At 44.3% G+C, this 18,082-nt stretch overlaps 3 protein-coding genes across 7 annotated transcripts in view; 1 reads left to right on the top strand and 2 right to left on the bottom strand.

The window, feature by feature from the left end:
• Positions 1 to 4,569, bottom strand: part of CUNH17orf78 (chromosome unknown C17orf78 homolog) — a 20,252-nt gene extending 15,683 nt beyond the window's left edge. The window contains exons 1-3 of the mRNA XM_032280794.1: positions 4,376 to 4,569; positions 1,861 to 1,947; positions 374 to 619 (exon numbers count right to left, since the gene is read on the bottom strand). Coding sequence (XP_032136685.1) covers positions 374 to 619; positions 1,861 to 1,947; positions 4,376 to 4,433 — 391 coding nt within the window. The 5' untranslated portion in view covers positions 4,434 to 4,569. The remainder of the gene's footprint in view (positions 1 to 373; positions 620 to 1,860; positions 1,948 to 4,375) is intronic.
• The window catches only part of ACACA (acetyl-CoA carboxylase alpha), a 328,053-nt gene that overhangs the window by 33,761 nt on the left and 276,210 nt on the right, over positions 1 to 18,082 (top strand). For 2 of the 5 annotated variants that reach the window (XM_032280783.1, XM_032280781.1), the window contains exon 1: positions 14,419 to 14,933. The exons of the other annotated variants lie outside the window; for them this stretch is intronic. The gene's annotated coding sequence lies outside the window, so the exon portion shown is untranslated. Of the gene's footprint in view, positions 1 to 14,418; positions 14,934 to 18,082 lie in introns of those variants that run through there. 5 annotated transcript variants of the gene reach the window in all.
• On the bottom strand, positions 6,934 to 7,954 carry LOC116553357 (heterogeneous nuclear ribonucleoprotein A1-like). The gene has a single exon (XM_032280791.1). The coding sequence runs from the start codon at positions 7,903 to 7,905 to the stop codon at positions 6,943 to 6,945; it is 963 nt and encodes a 320-aa protein (XP_032136682.1). The 5' UTR covers positions 7,906 to 7,954; the 3' UTR covers positions 6,934 to 6,942.

Genomic DNA, 18,082 nt, shown 5'->3' with positions numbered 1-18,082 from the left:
CCTCCGCCTCCTGGGTTCAGGAGGCGGAGGTTGCGGTGAGCCGAGATCGCGCCATTGCACTCCAGCCTGGGTAACAAGAGCGAAACTCCGCCTCAAAAAAAAAAAAAAAAAAAAAAAAAGAAAAAAAAAAAAGAAATTTTGAAAAACTGTCAAGAGAAGACCCATCAGAAATGGAGATCACATGGAAATCACAGCATATCAGAGCTAGAAGGGATCTTAGAGACTATAAAACTGACTCTCAGAGAGCACATAGATTTGCCCAAGGGGAGGATAATTAATTTCTGTGTAGCTCTTTCTGCTACTGAATTCCAGCTGCCTTCAAGCATGTCAACTAAAAGTTAGTGCCTGCCCCCTTCCACTTTTCCAATCTCACCTTTGCCTGTTAGAAGAGATCCAGTCTGAAACGTGGATGTGGGGATTAGGTGACAGCTTGAGGAGGCAGAGCTGTTTCTGTGGGGAGCGGCAATGATTCTCAGGTTCTTCAGAGTATGCTTGACCTTTGGCCTTCTCTCCAAATATACAAGGTTGACTTTTACTTTGCTGACAGAGCCAAGGCACTGCAGGGTAGCTACAGTCCGATTTTGGATGAATGTTGGCCTTTTGGTTTCTGTGTGAGTTTCTGGAAGGAGAAGAATCAGACAGAAAAATGAAGCTGGTTTTGTTTTTTGTTTGGTTGGCTTTTTGAGATGGGGCCTCACTCTGTCACCCAAGCTGGAGTGCAGTGGTGTGACCATGGCTGACTCCAGCCTCAAACTCCCTCAATCTCCAGGTAATCCTCCCACTTCAGCCTCTTGAGTAGCTGGGACTACAGGTTTATCCCATTGTACTTGGCTAATTTTTTAATTTTTTAAAAAGACAGGGTCTTGCTATGTTGCCCAGGCTGGTCTCGAACTCCTGGGCTCAAGCAATCCTCCCACCTTGGCCTCCCAAAGTGCTGGGATTACACACGTGAGCCAGGGCACCTGACCTTGAAGCTTTTGCTCTTGTTGCCCAGGCTGGAGTGCAGTGGCACGATTTCAGCTAACTGCAACCTCTGCTTCCCACGTTCAAGCGATTCTCCTGCCTCAGCCCCTCCCAAATAGCTAGGGTTACAGGCTTGTGCCACTACCCCAGCAAATTTTTCTATTTTTAATAGAGATGGGGTTTCACCATACTGGTCAGGCTAGTCTCAAACTCCTGACCTCAAGTGATCCACCTGCCTCAGCCTCCCAAAATGCTGGGATTATAGGCATGAGCCACTGTGCCCAGCTGAAGCTGGTTCTTAATCTGAACAGTGCCAAGCTAACCCACTTCCATTCATGACTCCTGTTAAATTCCACTGATGTACTTTCTCCTCCTTTTAATTAACTTCTTCAGTGTATGTTCTTTTTTTTTTTTTTTTTTTAAGATGGGGTTTCACCATGATGGCCAGGCTGGTCTTGAACTCCTGACCTCAGGTGATCCACCCACCTCAGCCTCCCAAAGTGCTAGGATTACAGGCGTGAGCCACCGCACCCATCCTCAGTGTATATTCATAGTACTAATATGCAAGTCCTGCCTTTCTTCCTGCCATGGTTCCCATGAAGCTTGGTGACAGCAGTAAATTTAGCACAGAGAAATGCTCATAGATTTTCTTTAATACAGAGAGGGGTAGGTGCTGCCTCCTTTTCTTCATCTCCATCCGTTTGAGTAATATAGGCATGCCTTAGGTAATAACAGTTAATTTAAAGATTGGTTTCCAAAAAACCTCTTGGGAGGATACATATCCTTAAAATAGGATATTCGAGATATGGGCTAGGGAGCAGGAAGACGAGAAATCCTTCAAAGGTAAAAATGTTTTGGAATGGCAATATCATTTTCCCAAAAGGACCCATTCCCTACCTTGCATTTGCAATTCTTTGATGCTTCTCACGTCCTTTGGGAAGAGCCCAGGCAGCTGTTCCACTTGGCAACTGCTATCTCTGAGGCCTGGGGGAGAGCATCGGGGGAGGAGGGGAACCGGGGGAGGGTTGGGGAAAGTCAGAATTTACTGGTACTTACTTTTTAGAATTCTGGGCAATGGAGGAGACGATATGAAAGAATGCAGTTCCTGCTCATAAAACTTGCAACTTGGGAGATTAAATATTCTCTAAAAAGACTTTATTTATTTATTTTTTATAGAGACGGGGTTTCACTGTGTTAGGCAGAATAGTCTCGATCTCCTGACCTCGTGATCTGCCCGCCTCAGCCTCCCAAAGTGCTGGGATTACAGGCGTGAGCCACCAAGCCCGGTCTATTTATTTATTGTTGAGATGGAGCCTCGCTCTGTAGCCCAGGCTAGAGTGCAGTGGTGTGATCTAGGCTCACTGCAACCTCCACCTCCTGGATCCTGGTTCGAACAATTCTCTTACCTCAGCCTCCCAAGTAGCTGAGATTACAGGCATGAGCCACCATGCCCAGCTAATTTTTGTATTTTTTAGTAGAGACGGGGTTTCACCATGTTGGCCAGTCTGGTCTTGAACTCCTGACCTTGTGATCCACCTGCCTCAGTCTCCCAAGGTGCTGGGATTACAGGCGTGAGCCACCGCACCCGGCTATTTATTTATTTTTTGAGACAGAGTCTCGCTCTGTCACCCAGGCTGGAGTGTAGTGACACGATCTTTGCTCATTGCAACCTCTTCCTCCTGGGTTCAAGCGATTCTCCTGCCTCAGCCTCCTGAGTAGCTGGGATTATGGGCATGCACCATCACGCCCAACTAATTTTTGTATTGTTAGTAGAGATGGGGTTTCACCATGTTGGCCAGGCTGGTCTCAAACTCCTGACAGGTGATCCACCCACCTCAGCCTCCCAAAGTGCTAGGATTACAGGCGTGAGCCACCATGCCTGGTCCTCAAAAAAGTCTTTAGAATACATAGTCAAATACATACAAAGTAGTTGTTGACCTAGTATAAAGAGCACCGAGTACCAGCCGAGCACGGTGGCTCACACCTGTAATCCCAGCATTTTGGGAGGCCGAGGCAGTTGGATCATTAGGTCAGGAGTTCAAGATGGTGAAACCCCGTTTCTACTAAAAACTACAAAAATTAGCCCGGCTTGGTGGCCAGTGGCAGGCACCTGTAATCCCATCTACTTGGGAAGCTGAGACAGAAGGTTTGCGTGAACCCAGGAGGTGGAGGTTGCAGTGAGCAGAGATAGTGCCATTGCACTCCAACACGGGTGACCATGTGAGACTCTGTTTAAAAAAAAAAAAAAAAAATACTGAGTACCAATCTATTACCCTTAGGAGAAAGAAAGGTGAAATAGAGTTAAGAAAACTTAGTAAGTTAATAAAAGACTAACCAACCCACTCCCTTAAATACCACTTATTTTCTCTTCTCCCTCTTATTCTATCTGCTTTCTTGTATTAAATAAAACTTTTGGAGATTTATATTGTCTGACCTTGGACAAGGATTCTCTATAGGTTTCCACAGAAGCATAGGTCTTAGTTATTTATGCTTTTTGTCACATAATTCACAGGGTTGTGACATTTTTATAATTTGTTAAATTTGTTATTGCTGCACCCTGTGCCACTGGCCTTAATTCTAATTAGCTAATTTTATTTATTTTTAAAATTTTTTTTAGACAGAGTCTCACTGTGTTACCTAGGCTGGAGTGCAGAGTGGTATGATCTCAGCTCACTGCAACCTCCACCTCCCAGGTTCAAGTGATTCTTGTGCCTCAGCCACCTGAATAGCAAGGATTACAGGTACATGCCACCAGGCCTGGCTAATTTTTGTATTTTTAGTAGAGATGCGGTTTCGCCATGTTGGCCAGGCTGGTCTCGAACTCCTGGCCTCAAGTGATCCACCAGTCTTGGGATTACAGGCATGAGCCTTGTATTATCAAAATCCAGCCTTGATTAGCTAATTTTAGAGATGAAATGTTTATGAAACTTTGAAAAATCATATTTTAAATAAGCAGTTACCAAAGAGCAGCAAATGGTGACATTCCACCCCCATATCACCCTTTCCTTCAGCTCTCTCCACCCAAGAACATCATCATCTAGCTATTTACATGTACCACCTTAAAAAAAAAAGGTCAATATCTTATGAACAGTTATGAATTTGGGAATCTTAGGTGATAACAATACTGTAACTCTAAAGAAAGCCATCCAACAGTGAAAAGACTTTTAATTACATGAACAAGACATAAGAATGCATCACATTCTCTGCAGAGCTCTCATCTTGAAACAGATAGCTATCTCTCTAGAATGAATAAGTTGTAGTCCTTCTTAGAGGAGAGTGGATATGTGGGATTACCTCTGGAAAGTATTGCTTGCTGGATATTAGCTAATCTCTATGTGGTGGAAGAGAACCCTAAACCCTTTCTAGGCTTCTCTCTGTATTCTCCAGGAGATTAGGTCAGAGAATTACTTACCTTTCTTGTTGGCATCATAGTATGCAATGATTAGGCTGAAGACCAAGATGGTATCCATGTTAGTTTGAGCACATGCTCATTGCAGACAGACCACTGCTAATCTGTCACAGCCCCTGATAGTCCTGACTCTAGTTGCTTTCACCACAATTGGAACGAAGTTTGACCCTGACAGACTCTGATTTCACCCTAATTGTTTTGCCCTATTTCCTGAAGACCCAGGAATAGAGTTGATTGGAGAAAGGGCTAATTCTGCTTATTAATGATTTACTCAGAGGTCTTCTTTTGACTTCGCTGCTGGTGCTGATATAGAGAACTGGATTACCTAGAGGTTTCTCGAGCAGAAAGGGCATAAACGCCCATTGATATGCTTTACAAACAAATACTTGCAGATAGACACGTAGACATTTACATGCATGCTCTCTGACACAGCCACATAGATTTATATACTTTCACGAAAAGATGTGCAGATTTCTAGTAAGGAATATAATTTATAAAGCCGGGCGCGGTGGCTCACGCCTATAATCCCAGCATTTTGGGAGGCCGAGGCGGGTGGATCACGAGGTCAAGAGATAGAGACCATCCTGGTCAACATGGTGAAACCCCGTCTCTACTAAAAATACAAAATATTAGCTGGGCATGGTGGCGTGTGCCTGTAATCCCAGCTACTCAGGAGGCCGAGGCAGGAGAATTGCCTGAACCCAGGAGGCAGAGGTTGCAAAAAAAAAAAAAAAAAAAAAAAAAAAAAAAAAATTCTAGAATAGAGCAGGAAACTAGGACTAGGAATCAGAACAATTGAGTTCTAGTACAGGCCCTATTATTAACTATATCACCTTGGGAAAATTACTTGACTTCTTGGGATCTAAATGTTCTCTGTAAATTGAGAATCCTTAACCATATGATCTCCCTCTCTCTCTCTTTTTTTTTTTGAAATGGAGTCTCGCTTTGCTGCCCATGCTAGAGTGCAGTGGTATGATCTCAGCTCACTGCAACCTCCGTCTCCTGGGTTCAAGTGATTCTGCTGCCTCAGCCTCATGAGTAAATGGGATTACATGTGTGCACCACTGCTCCAGCTAATTTTTGTATTTTTATTAGAGACGGGTTTCACCATGTTGGCCAGGCTAGTCTCAAATTCCTGAACTCAAGTGGTCCGCCTGCCTTGGCCTCCAAAAGTGCTGGGATTACAGGCGTGAGCCGCTCTGTCCGGCCCTGAACCATATGATGTCTAGAATTCAGTTATATACATAAATTCACATTAGCACAGGCATATCTGTTGAGTTTTGCACATCTTCACACTCCTGAATAGTGAAGTATTGGTGGACAACATTCCTATCACCATTGGGCTAAGAGGTTGTGAGGAAGAGCTAAATACGGTAGGTGAGTGGTACTGTCTGATTTGGTAAAGTTTTCCTAGACAGATAACTGTTGTTGAAGATTTTTCCAAAATTGTATTTTTTAGTATCTAGTGTAATAATCTATGGACTTTGTGATGGCATAGATAGACGGAGCACAAAAGAGAATGAAGATCCACTTGGTCTTTATCACAGTTCAGAGCTTCTTTGATCTGATTTTGTTGTGGAGACAGGGTTATTTTTTGTAGAGACAGGATATCACTGTGTTGCCCAGGCTAGTCTCAAACTCCCGAGCTCCAGCAATTCGCCTACCTTGGCCTCCCAAAGTGCTCGAATTACAGGTGTGAGCCACTACATCCGGCCTAGATAACATTTTTCAAAAAGTTTTGTGTGAGAAAGAGACCAGATAATTCAGGTCGCTGATTAAAGGGAACATAAATGCTTCACATCTTTATTGGTCCAAGCAAATATTTATTCATCCTTCCCAACTGCCTGCTTCTCTTAGCAGAGGAAGTGATTAGGACAGAGGGGCTCCATTGACTTCCTTGGGTTTTGTGATTTTTGCCTACTATTTCCTTAACATGATGACGTGATTCTCAGCTCCTCTGAGGTATTATCCTGTTGGCTCTTTGAAGCTTTCTGTACATTAGTTCCTAGATGCCATGGTACAATGCCGCCACCTTGGAACAGGAGTAGAAATTACAAACAAATTGATCTGAGTGCTTGCTGTTCTCATTAGTGTCACAAGATGGTAAAAGAGCTCACTTTTCCCAAAAGAGACTTTCTGCTTGGCCAAAGACAGAAATCCAACAATTTTTTTTAACCACCTCTCCACCCTATCCTTTTCTTTTGTAACTTTTTTTTTTTTAAAGACATTTATTCAGCGTTACGATCAGACTATTACATTTAGCAATCAACAGCATGGGTGCAAAAAAAGAAAAAAAAAAGATAAAGAAAAAAATCTACATTGAAACCCTTTGTTGGAATGCTTTACACTTTCCACAGAACAGAAACTAAAATAACCTGTTATACAATTAGTCACAAATACAGTCCTCGAGTTTTTTGCCCATACACATGAGTATTTGTCTAAATCATGTCTTCTTTGTAGCAGCTAGGCCCTGCCACCACTGTGCTTTGCTGAGTTTACAAATCTGTTGTAACCTGTAGCTTCCCTGTCACTTCTCTGACTCTCCTCTCCTGCTAAGCTTTGTTTCCTAATTAAAATCTTCTGCCACTGCCATAGCTACTGCTGCTACTGGAACCACCATAGCCACCTTGGTTTTGTGGTTTGGCAAAGTATTGGCCGCCACCACCATAGGGGCCAGAGCTTCTGCCTCCAAAGTTTCCTCCCTTCATGGGTCCAAAATTTGAAGACTGATTGTTGTAACTGCCAAAATCATTGTAGCTTCCACCACCTCCAAAATTGCCTCCATCATTACCAAATCCATTATAGCCATCCCCACTGCCACCATATCCACCACCACCACGGCTGCCACCAAAGCCACCATGACCACTGAAGTTTCCTCCACGACCAAAGTTGTCATTCCCACCAAAACCACCTCCACGACCACCACCAAAGTGTCCAGAACCACTTCGACCTCTTTGGCTGGATGAAGCACTAGCCATCTCTTGCTTTGACAGGGCTTTCCTAACTTCACAGTTGTGGCCATTCACAGTATGGTGTTTCTGAATGACAATCTTATCCACGGAGTCATGGTCATCAAAGGTTACAAAAGCAAAGCCCCTTTTCTTGCCACTGCCTCTGTCAGTCATGATTTCAATCACTTCAATTTTTCCATACTGTTCAAAATAATCTCTTAGGTGATGTTCTTCAGTGTCTTCTTTAATGCCACCAACGAATATTTTTTTCACAGTTAAGTGGGCACCTGGTCTTTGAGAATCTTCTCTTGAGACAGCTCTTTTTGGTTCCACAACTCTTCCATCCACTTTGTGTGGCCTTGCGTTCATGGCTGCATCCACTTCCTCCACAGTTGCATACGTGACGAACCCAAAGGCCCTGGAGCGCTTGGTGTTTGAATCTCTCATTACCACACAGTCTGTGAGCGTTCTCCATTGCTCAAAATGGCTCCTCAGGCTCTCATCGGTTGTTTCAAAGCTCAACCCTCCAATGAAGAGCTTCCTCAGCTGTTCCGGCTCTTTAGGAGACTCTGACTTAGACATGATCGCAGGGAGAAGAGAGACTTTAAGGATGCTTCTTTGGCGGCGTCCACGGGCCTTTTTTTGTAACTTAAAGACTCTAAAGTCAGCCCGGGCTGGGTGTTGTGGTTCACACCTGTAATCCCAGCACTTTGGGAGGCTGAGGTGGATGCATCATTTGAGGTCAGGAGTTCCAGACCAGTCTGACCAACACGGTGAAACCTTGCCTCTACTAAAAATACAAAATTAGCCAGGAGTGGTAGCCCCCGTCTCTAATCCCAGCTGCTTGGGAGGCTGAGGCAGGAGAATCATTTGAACTTGGGAGGCAGAGTTTGCACTGAGCCAAGATCGTGCCACTGCACTCCAGCCTGGGTGACAGGGCAAGATTCCGTCTCAAAAAAAAATTAATAACGGACACAGGGTCTCACTATGTTGCCCAAGCTAGTCTTGAACTCCTGGGCTCAGGCAAATCTCCCACCCCAGCCTCTCAAAGTGCTGAGATTATAGGGATGCGCCACCAGCATGGCCGTTTTTTTTCTTTTCCTTTCCTTTTTCTTTCTTTTTTTTTTTTGAGACGGAATCTTGCCCTGTTGCCCAGGCTGTTGTACAGTGGCATGATCTCAGTGGCACGATCTTGGCTCACTGGCTCACTGCCACATCTGCCTCCCGGGTTCAAGTGATTCTACTGCCTCAGCGTCTCGAGTAGCTGGGATTATAGGCACCTGCCACTATGCCTGACTAATTTTTGTATTTTTAGTAGAGGTGAGATTTCACCATGTTGGTCAGGCTGGTCTTGAACTCCTGACCTCAAGTGATTTGTCCCCCTCAGCCTCCCAAAGTGCTGGCATTATAGATGTGAGCTACCACACCGGGCTGCAGCCGTTTTTCAGTTGTGGAATATATCATACATACAGAAAAGTGTATAGAACATAAGCATATTTTTAATAATAATAATACAGAAAAAGTGAACACTATGTTATCATCACCCAAATTAAGAAATTGAATATTGCCAGCATCATGGATGCTCTTTACATGTCTGCACCTCTGGTCCTTTGGTCTCTTTCTTCCTCCCAATCTTTATTTTTCCATGCTTTGTAAAAACAGTGAACTATCTATATATGTATCACTAAAAATATTTTGTTTACTTTTGAATATTATATAAATGGAATCAAATTCTATTTCTTTTTTTTGAAAGTCTTGCTCTGTCGCCCAGGCTGGAGTACAGTGGCATGATCTTGGCTGACCGCAACCTCTGCCTCCCGGGTTCAAGCAATTCTGCCTCAGCCTCCTGAGTAGCTGGGATTACAGATGCATGCCACCATGCCTGGCTAAGTTTTATATTTTTAGTAGAGATGGGGTTTCACTATGTTGGTCAGGCTGATCTTGAACTCCTGACCTTGTGATCCACCTACCTTAGCCTCCCAAAGTGCTGGGATTACAGGTGTGAGCCACCATGCCCAGCAACTCTATGTATTTCTGTTTATTTATTTATTTAGAGGTGGAGTCTTGCTCTGTTGCCCAGGCTGGAGTGCAGTGGCATGATCTCAGCTCATTGGAACCTCCATCTCCTGGGTTCAAGTGATTCAGCCTCCGGAGCAGCTGAGATTACAGGCATGCACCACCACGCCCAGCTGATTTTTGGATTTTTACTAGATATGAAGTTTCCCCATGTTGGCCAGGCTGGTCTCCAACTCCTTACCTCAGGGTGATCCCTCCTCCTTGGCCTCCCAAAGTGCTGGGATTACAGGCATGAGCCACCACGCCTGGCTTATGTATTTTAAAGTAAATTTTTATGATGTATAACACAAAGTGAATGCATCTTAGTAATTTTTTTACAACATCCCAGAATTTTTTTTGGGGGGGGGTTGGAGTCTAACTCTGTCACCCGGGCTGGAGTACAGTGGCGCGATCTCAGCTTGCTGATATCTCTGCCTTCCGGGTTCGAGCGATTCTCCTACCTCAGCCTCCCCAGTAGCTGGGATTACAGGCACGTACCACCACACCCAATTAATTTTTGTATTTTTAGTAGAGACAGGGTTTCAGCATATTGGCCAGGCTGGTCTTGAACTCCTGACCTCAAGTGATCTGCCCGCCTTGGCCTCCCAAAGTGCTGAATTACAGGCATAAACCACCGCACCTGACCTGGAGATTTCTTTTATGTTGTCTCCCAGTCACTACTCACCATCAGAAGTACGTATTATCAGCCAGCCATGGCGGTTCACACCTATAATCCCAGCACTTGGGAGGCCGAGGTGGGCGGATCACTTGAGGCCAGGACTTCAAGATCAGCCTGTCCAACATGGTGAAAACCTGTCTCTACAAAAATATACAAAAATTAGATGGGCATGGTGTCTGTGCCTGTCATCCCAGGTACTCAGGAGTCTGAGGCAGGAGAATTGCTTGAACCGGGGAGGCAGAGGTTGCAGAGTGGAGATGGAGCCACTGCACTCCAGCCTGGGTGACAGAGTGAGACTCTGTCTCAAATATAAATAAATAAATAATTAGGGGGCCAGGCCTGTGGCTCACACCTGTAATCCCAGCACTTTGGGAGGCCAAGGCAGGCAGATCATGAGGTCAGGAGTTGGAGACCAGCTTGGCCAACATGGTGAAACTCTGTTTCTACTAAAAATATAAAAATTAATGGGGTATGTTGGTGGGTGCCTGTAATCCCAGCTACTTGGGAGGCTGAGTTAGGAGAATTGATTGAACCCAGGAGGCAGAGATTGCAGCGAGCCGAGATTATGCCACTGCCCTCCAGCCTGGGTGACAGAGCAAGACTCAGAAAAAAAAAAAAATTATCCAGATTCTTGCCATTACATATAAGTTTTGCATATATATATATATATATGTATATGTAGATATATATATATATGTATATGTATATATATATATATGTGTGTGTGTGTGTGTGTATATATATATATATATAAATATATATATATGTTTGTTTGTTTGTTTGTTTCTAGAAATGAGGTCTTTCTCTCTCTGTGTTGCCCAGGCTTTGAACTCCTCAGCTCAAGTGATCCTCCCACCTCAGCTCCCTGAATAGCTGAGACTCTAGGGGCAGGCACCTGGCTTGTTTTGCCCATTTGTTTTGTTTGTTTGTTTGTTTTAATTTTGACAGAGTTTTGTTATATCACCTAGGCTGGAGCAGAATTGTGCAATCAAGACTCACCGCTACTTCCAACTCCTGGGCTCAAGCTGTCCTCCCACCTCACCCTCCCTAATAGGTGGGACTACGGGCATGTTTCACCATGCCCAGCTAAATTGTTTATAATTTTTGTGAGGCAGGGTTTCCCTATGTTGCCCAGGCTGGTCGTGAACTCCTGGCCTTAAGTAATCCTCCTGCTTCAGCCTCCCAAACTGCTGGAATAATAGGCATGAGCCACTAGTGCCTGGCCTGTTTTGCCTGTTTTTTGTAACAGGAAACATACCTTTTTTGCACAACATTATGTTGGTAAAACTCATCCATATTGCTTCATGTGGCAATCATCTGTTCATTCTCATTGCTTTGTAATATTTCATTGTATGAATGTACCACAATTTATTTATTCATTCTACTGTTAGGAGACATTTGTGTTGTTTCCAATTTGTAGCCATAATGAACAATGTTTCTGGGGCAGTTTTTAAAATTTCTTCAGGGTATAAATTCAGAAGTAGCAGCTGGTTATAGGGTTTGCAGGGTATATACAGCTTTACCAATTCATGCCAAACTGTTTTCTAAGGGATTGTCCTCATTTATACTCCTACTTGTAATACATGCAAGTTCCCATTGTTACACAACCTTGCCAAAGGGGCCAAAGAATCTTTCCAGTGTGATGCAATAATAAGCCTGAGTGGGGCCAGGCATACTTACATGTGCCAGCCCTTTGGTTGGTTCTCAGAAGCTCAGGCCACAGTCATTTGCACCCTCCAAGTAAGGGTAAAGGATTTGTGATATCCCAAGGTCCCTGATCATGCTCCATTAACCTGGAAATATTGGGGTGGATGGGCTGGTGAACTGAATATTTTTTTTTGACGGAGTCTTGCTCTTGTTGCCCAGGCGAGGGTGCAATGGCATGATCTCGGTTCACTGCAACCTCCACCTTCTGGGTTCAAGTGATTCTCCTGTCTCAGCCTCCCAAGTAGCTGGAACTACAGGTGTGCACCCCTACACCCAGCTAATTTTGTATTTTTTTAAATAGGATTTTCCATTCTAATAATTTTTGTATTTTTAGTAGAGACAGGGTTTCACCGTGTTGGCCAGACCGGTCTCAAACTCCTGACCTCAGGTGATCCACCCACCTCGGCCTCCGAAAGTGCTGGGATTACAGACATGAGCCACTGTGCCCAGCCACTGATTTTTTTTTTAAGACAGGGTCTCCACTCTGTTGCTCAGGGTGAGTGCAGGGGGCAGTGAATTTAGTAACATCACAATTTCTTTTTTTTTTTTTTTTTTTTGAGATGGAGTCTCACTCTGTCTTGCCCAAGCTGGAGTGCAGTGGTGCAATCTCAGCTCACTGCAACCTCCGCCTCCTGGGTTCAAGTGATTCTCCTGTCTCAGCCTCTCAAGTAGCTGGAACTACAGGTGTGCACCCCTACACCCAGCTAATTTTGTATTTTTAGTAGAGACAGGGGTTTCACCATGTCGGCCAAGCTAATTTTGAACTCCTGACCTCAGGTGATCCACCCACCTTAGCCTCCCAAAGTGCTGGGATTACAGGCATGAGCCACCGCACCCAGCAATCACAATTTCTGAATCAAGTGAGGATCCAAAAAGCACTCTGTTCTGTACTGAGTACTAATAGGAAATGGGAGGATGGGGACAAAGCAGAGAAAGGGGAAAGTAATATTCTCTGTGTGCCTGCTAACTCCCAAGCTCTGTGCCAGAACCTTTACGTTTTGGTTATATCATTTAATCCAAAACACCATCTTAGAATGTAGGCTTTGTATCTTCAATATATAGATAAGGAAACTGAGGCTCAGAAAGGGGTCACTTCCTCAAGGTCACAGAACTAATTAGTGACAGTCAGGATTTAAAGCATGGCCTATCTGATTAAAGAGCTCAAGCTGTTTACAACAGAGAGCACATAACAGGTAGAGTCACTGCCGCTCTTGAGACTGACACTGCCAGTACCAAGAATCAATTTTTCTCAATTTTGCTTGCCTGTATTCACCCCCAAAACTATGTTATTCAACTGATTATGGCCATCTTGTTCATTGATTTAAGCTACATTTCCTTTTCGTGGATTTTTTCTTGTCTTTATTCCTTCTTTTTTCTTTCCTGTTAAGAAAATTGGGCACATCAGCACAATAGGTCCACTGATAAACAAGACTTGTGTTGGGAAATAACTTTCTACCTGCAGATCTAGGAGGTGAGATTTTTTTTGTTTTTTTGAGACGAAATCTCTCCTTGTCACCCAGGCTGGAGTGCAATGGCATGATCTTGGCTTACTGCAACCTCCGCCTCCCGGATTCAACAGATTCTCCTGCCTCAGCCTCCCAAGTAGCTGGGATTACAGGCATGCTCCACCATGCCCAGGTAATTTTTGTATTTTTAGTAGAGATGGGGTTTCACCATGTTGGTCAAGCTGGTCTCAAACTCCTGACCTCAGGCAATCTACCTGCCTCAGCCTCCCAGAGTGCTGAGATTATAGGGTGAGCCACCATGCCCAGCCCAGAGGTGAGATTTAAAAAAAGACGGGACATTGTGAAATCTTCTGCTCTAAGATGTGACATATAGGAAAATTTTAAGACAGAGGATATTAAAGGATGAAAAGAGACTGAATGATGGCTCAATTTTTCTTGACAATAAAGGCTCTACAAAATTATTCTTATATTTCATTATGTATTATGTTTCATATACAAAAGCAACAATAGACATTGAGGGTAGAAGACAGGTGGAACCTAAACATGTAGCAGAAAAAACCTGAGTCTGATATAGGAATAATGGAGATACTAGAGAAGTCCAAAGAGAAGGTAGGGACAGGAGCAGGAAATAAACGCCAGGAGCACCTTCACGGCTTTAGAGGAAAGTGAAGTCAGGGATGGCTAGGCTGTAAAGCTGATCAACAATAAAATGCAGAATCCTACAACTGGGCAAGACCCAAACAAGTCATCTTGTCCATTTTCCTGTCTTTAGAGAAAAGAGCCCTTTAAAGTTTCTCCAGGTTTTTCAGTTATGAGGTACAGGGCTTAGAAAGGGATTTAGAAAACATACATATTGGGGCCGGGCGCGGTGGCTCAAGCCTGTAATCCCAGCACTTTGGGAGGCCGAGACGGGTGGATCACGAGGTCAAGAGATCGAGACCATCCTGGTCAACATGGTGAAACCCTGTCTCTACTAAAAATACAAAAAAAAATTAGCTGGGCATGGTGGCGTGTGCCTGTAATCCCAGCTACTCAGGAGGCTGAGGCAGGAGAATTGCCTGAACCCAGGAGGCGGAGGTTGCGGTAAGCCGAGATCGCGCCATTGCACTCCAGCCTGGGTAACAAGAGCGAAACTCCGTCTCAAAAAAAAAAAAAAGAAAGAAAGAAAACATACCTATTGGAGGGGTTATGGAGGAAGAAGCTAAGATTTGGTGACTGGCTGAAGTATAGAGACTAGAAGTGTTTGCTATTGGTTAATAAGGAAGGAGTGAGAGCAGAAATGCCACGTGAAAACCCTGTGTCCATGTGAAAACGCCGTGTCCATGTGAAAACATCCTGGGGAGTCTCTACTATTCACACTGTTCTTCATTGTGCAATTCTACCTTTCATCATTAGGACCAGGCTTATAAAGTGGCCTCCCTGAGGACACTTTCTGACTTTGTGGTATGAAGTTCCTTCAGGCTCTTAACTCTGGATAAACCGGAATGATTAACCAGAGCAAAGAGACATAGTATTCAGATAAGGACTTTGTGTCTTATTTTTCTTTTATCTCACAAGTGGAGCCACAGCTGTGGGCAAGGTACTAACTTTCTTGACGAATTCTGTTCATCTGTAAAGCAGCTAAATATCCTACTGGAGGCTTTGCCTCTCAAAGACAACTTGAAGACGGATAAGCAGGCATCAGGAGCAGAGTGGCCTCTCAGGTACAGAGCTAATCTTTATTTCAGTCAATGAAGTGCTTACTAATAGAAATACCTAGTCCTACTCGAAGAGCTATGAAAGGGGGTAGCAAACTATAAGAGATGGTCTCTGCCTTCAAGATTTAACTGGAAATCTAAAACCAGTATGCAAACAAAAGATTATATCCTAATTAAATTCTGAACCGTGAGCCAGGCACAGTGGCTCATACCTGTAATCCCAGAACTTTGGGAGGCAGAGGTGGGTGGATCATTTGAGGTCAGGAGTTTGATACTAGCCTGGCCAACAAAGTGAGACCCTGTCTCTACCGGAAATACAAAAATTGGCTGGGGATGGTGGCACCCACCTGTGATTCCAGCTACTCAGGAGGCTGAGGCAGGAGAATCACTTGAACCCAGGAGGCAGAGGTTGCAGTGAGCCAACAATATGCCATTGCACTCCAGCCTGGGAGACAGAGTGAGACTCCATCTCAAAAAATAAAAATTCTGAACTGTGTGGTATGACTGTATTGCTACAATAATTCAGAGGGAGAAAGATCAGTGAAAGCTGAAGTAAAAGAAATATTGGAGAAAATGAGACTTTGAAGGACTAGAAAGATTCAGAAAAATAGGAGGAAAGTTGGATAAGTCTGCCACCATAAACAAAGGTATAAGATAAGTGTAAGCATGGCAAGTGCCAGAAGCCAGATTAGAGTGTAACTGTTGGTGATCAGTAGGAAATAATATCCCAATAATTCCTCCATCCTTTGTCCTAAAGACTGATCACTGACCAACCTTGTTATCTACAGAATTTAGAATCATGGCCAGACACCCCCCAGGACAGGGGGCTCTTCATGATTCTATCTTCTTTTCTTTGCCTTTCGTTTTTTTTTTCTTTTTTTTTTTTTTTTTTGAGGCAGAGTCTTGCTCTTGTCGCCCAGGCTGGAGTGCAGTGGTGTGATCTCGGCTGACTGCAACCTCCGCCTCCCAGGTTCAAGCGATTCTCCTGCCTCAGCCTCCTGGGATTATAGGTGCCCACCACCATACCCGGCTAATTTTTGTACTTTCGGTAGAGACGGGGTTTTGCCATGTTGGCCAGGCTGTCTCGAATTCTTGACCCAGATGATCCGCCAGCCTCAGCCTCCCAAAGTGCTGGGATTACAGGTGTGAGCTACTGTGCCTGGCCTCTTTTCTTTTTCTTTTTTTTTGAGATGGAGTCTTTGTCTGTTGCCCAGGCTGGAGTGCAGTGGTGCAATCTGGGGTCACTGCAACCTCTGACTCCTGGGTTTAAGTGATTCTCCTGCCTCAGCCTCCTGAACAGCTGGGACTACAGACACGTGCCACCACTCCCAGCAAATTTTGTATTTTTAGTAGAGACAGGGTTTCACTATGTTGGCCAGGCTGGTCTCGAACTCCTGACTTCAGGTGATCCACCCACCTCAGGTTCCCAAAGTGCTGGGATATAGGCGTGAGCCACCACACCTGGCCCATGGTTCTATTTTCTATTAAGGCATTTTCTTTCCTCCCTTGATTCAATTCCAGCCTGACTTAAAAGACTCTTGTCCTAAGAGTACAGGTATTGAAGGCCTTTGTTGTTCAACAGAGACTCTGGCAGCAAAGAGGGGAACAACAATGATAAATCTTAAACAACTGTTCTTGAACTTCAGGGTGAATAATTATTAGGAATGATTTAAAAGAGAAAAAGTCAACCAGGTGTGGTGGTATGTCCCTGTAGTCCCAGCTACTTGAGACTGAGGTGGGAGGATCGCTTGAGCCCAGGAGTCAAGGCTGCAGTAAGTTGTGATTGCACTGCTGTGCACGCGCGCGCGTGCACACACACACACACACACACACACACACACACACAAGGGGCTGAGCATCTGCATCTGCTTTTTTTTTTTGGACAGAGTTTCTCTTGTTGCCCATGCTGGAGTGCAACGGTGTGATCTCAGCTCACTGCAACCTCTGCCTCTCAAGTAGCTGTGATTACAGCCGTGTGCTATCATGCCGGGCTAATTTTTGTATTTTTAATAGAAACAGCGTTTCACCATGTTGGTCAAGATGGTCTCGAAATCCTGACCTCGTGATCCACCTGCCTTGGCCTCCCAAAGTGCTGGGATTACAGGTGTGAGCCACTGCACCCAGCGCCTCATAAGGACACCAGTCATACTGGATTAGGGTCCACCCTAATGACCTCATTTTAATTTAATTACCTTTTTAAAGACTCTGTCTCCAAATATACTCACATTCTGAGGTCCTAGGGGTTAGGACTTCAACATATGAATTTTGAGATACAATTCAGCTCATAACAGACCTCTAGTATCAGCTTCTAGAAATGTACCACTCATCCCCTTCTCTACCACTTGTTAGTCTAGTATAGTAAGTTCTCTCCACCCTTTGGTTCTTCTTCTCTGCCTCTTACAGACATAATAACTTGTGTAGCAAGAAATCATGGAGCAGCTCTAAAGAACGTACAGTACGGATGGGCAGGTTGTGGCATGCACCCAACACCATAACACTCAGGGGTTGCTGAAATTCCAGTTGTACTGTCTTAAAGACACAGTTCTTTGACCATCCTCTGCCCAGCTGTCTTAGCATTTGTTGATAACGATTAGATTATTAGATTCTGTGTAAGTAATCTTGGTGTATCGTAACTAATCCTTTTTTTTTTTTTTTTCACTCTAGCTCTTTTATGAGGTCTTTCTTTGGCTAGTTCTTTAGAAAGCTAAATTATTTAAAATAATCAGTGAGGTCAAAAGCAGGACATGCAAGGGCTTGCTGAAGTTTCGCATAAGGACAGTTTTCGAGGGTAAACCCCTGGTTTTGTAGAGCTCCTAAAGCTGGTAATATCAATAACATTAAGAATCCTGGGGAAGGCCGGGCGCGGTGGCTCACGCTTGTAATCCCAGCACTTTGGGAGGCCGAGGCGGGTGGATCATGAGGTCAAGAGATCGAAACCATCCTGGTCAACATGGTGAAACCCCGTCTCTACTAAAAATACAAAAAAATTAGCTGGGCATGGTGGCGCACGCCTGTAGTCCCAGCTACTCGGGAGGCTGAGGCAGGAGAATTGCCTGAACCCAGGAGGCGGAGGTTGCGGTGAGCTGAGATCGCGCCATTGCACTCCAGCCTGGGTAACAAGAGTGAAACTCCGTCTCAAAAAAAAAAAAAAAAAA

The sequence above is a fragment of the Sapajus apella genome, unplaced genomic scaffold, assembly GCF_009761245.1.
Source record: "Sapajus apella isolate SASKATOON/1434 unplaced genomic scaffold, GSC_monkey_1.0 scaffold12, whole genome shotgun sequence".
NCBI lineage: Eukaryota > Metazoa > Chordata > Mammalia > Primates > Cebidae > Sapajus > Sapajus apella.
This window is presented reverse-complemented; position numbering and strand designations above follow the sequence as displayed.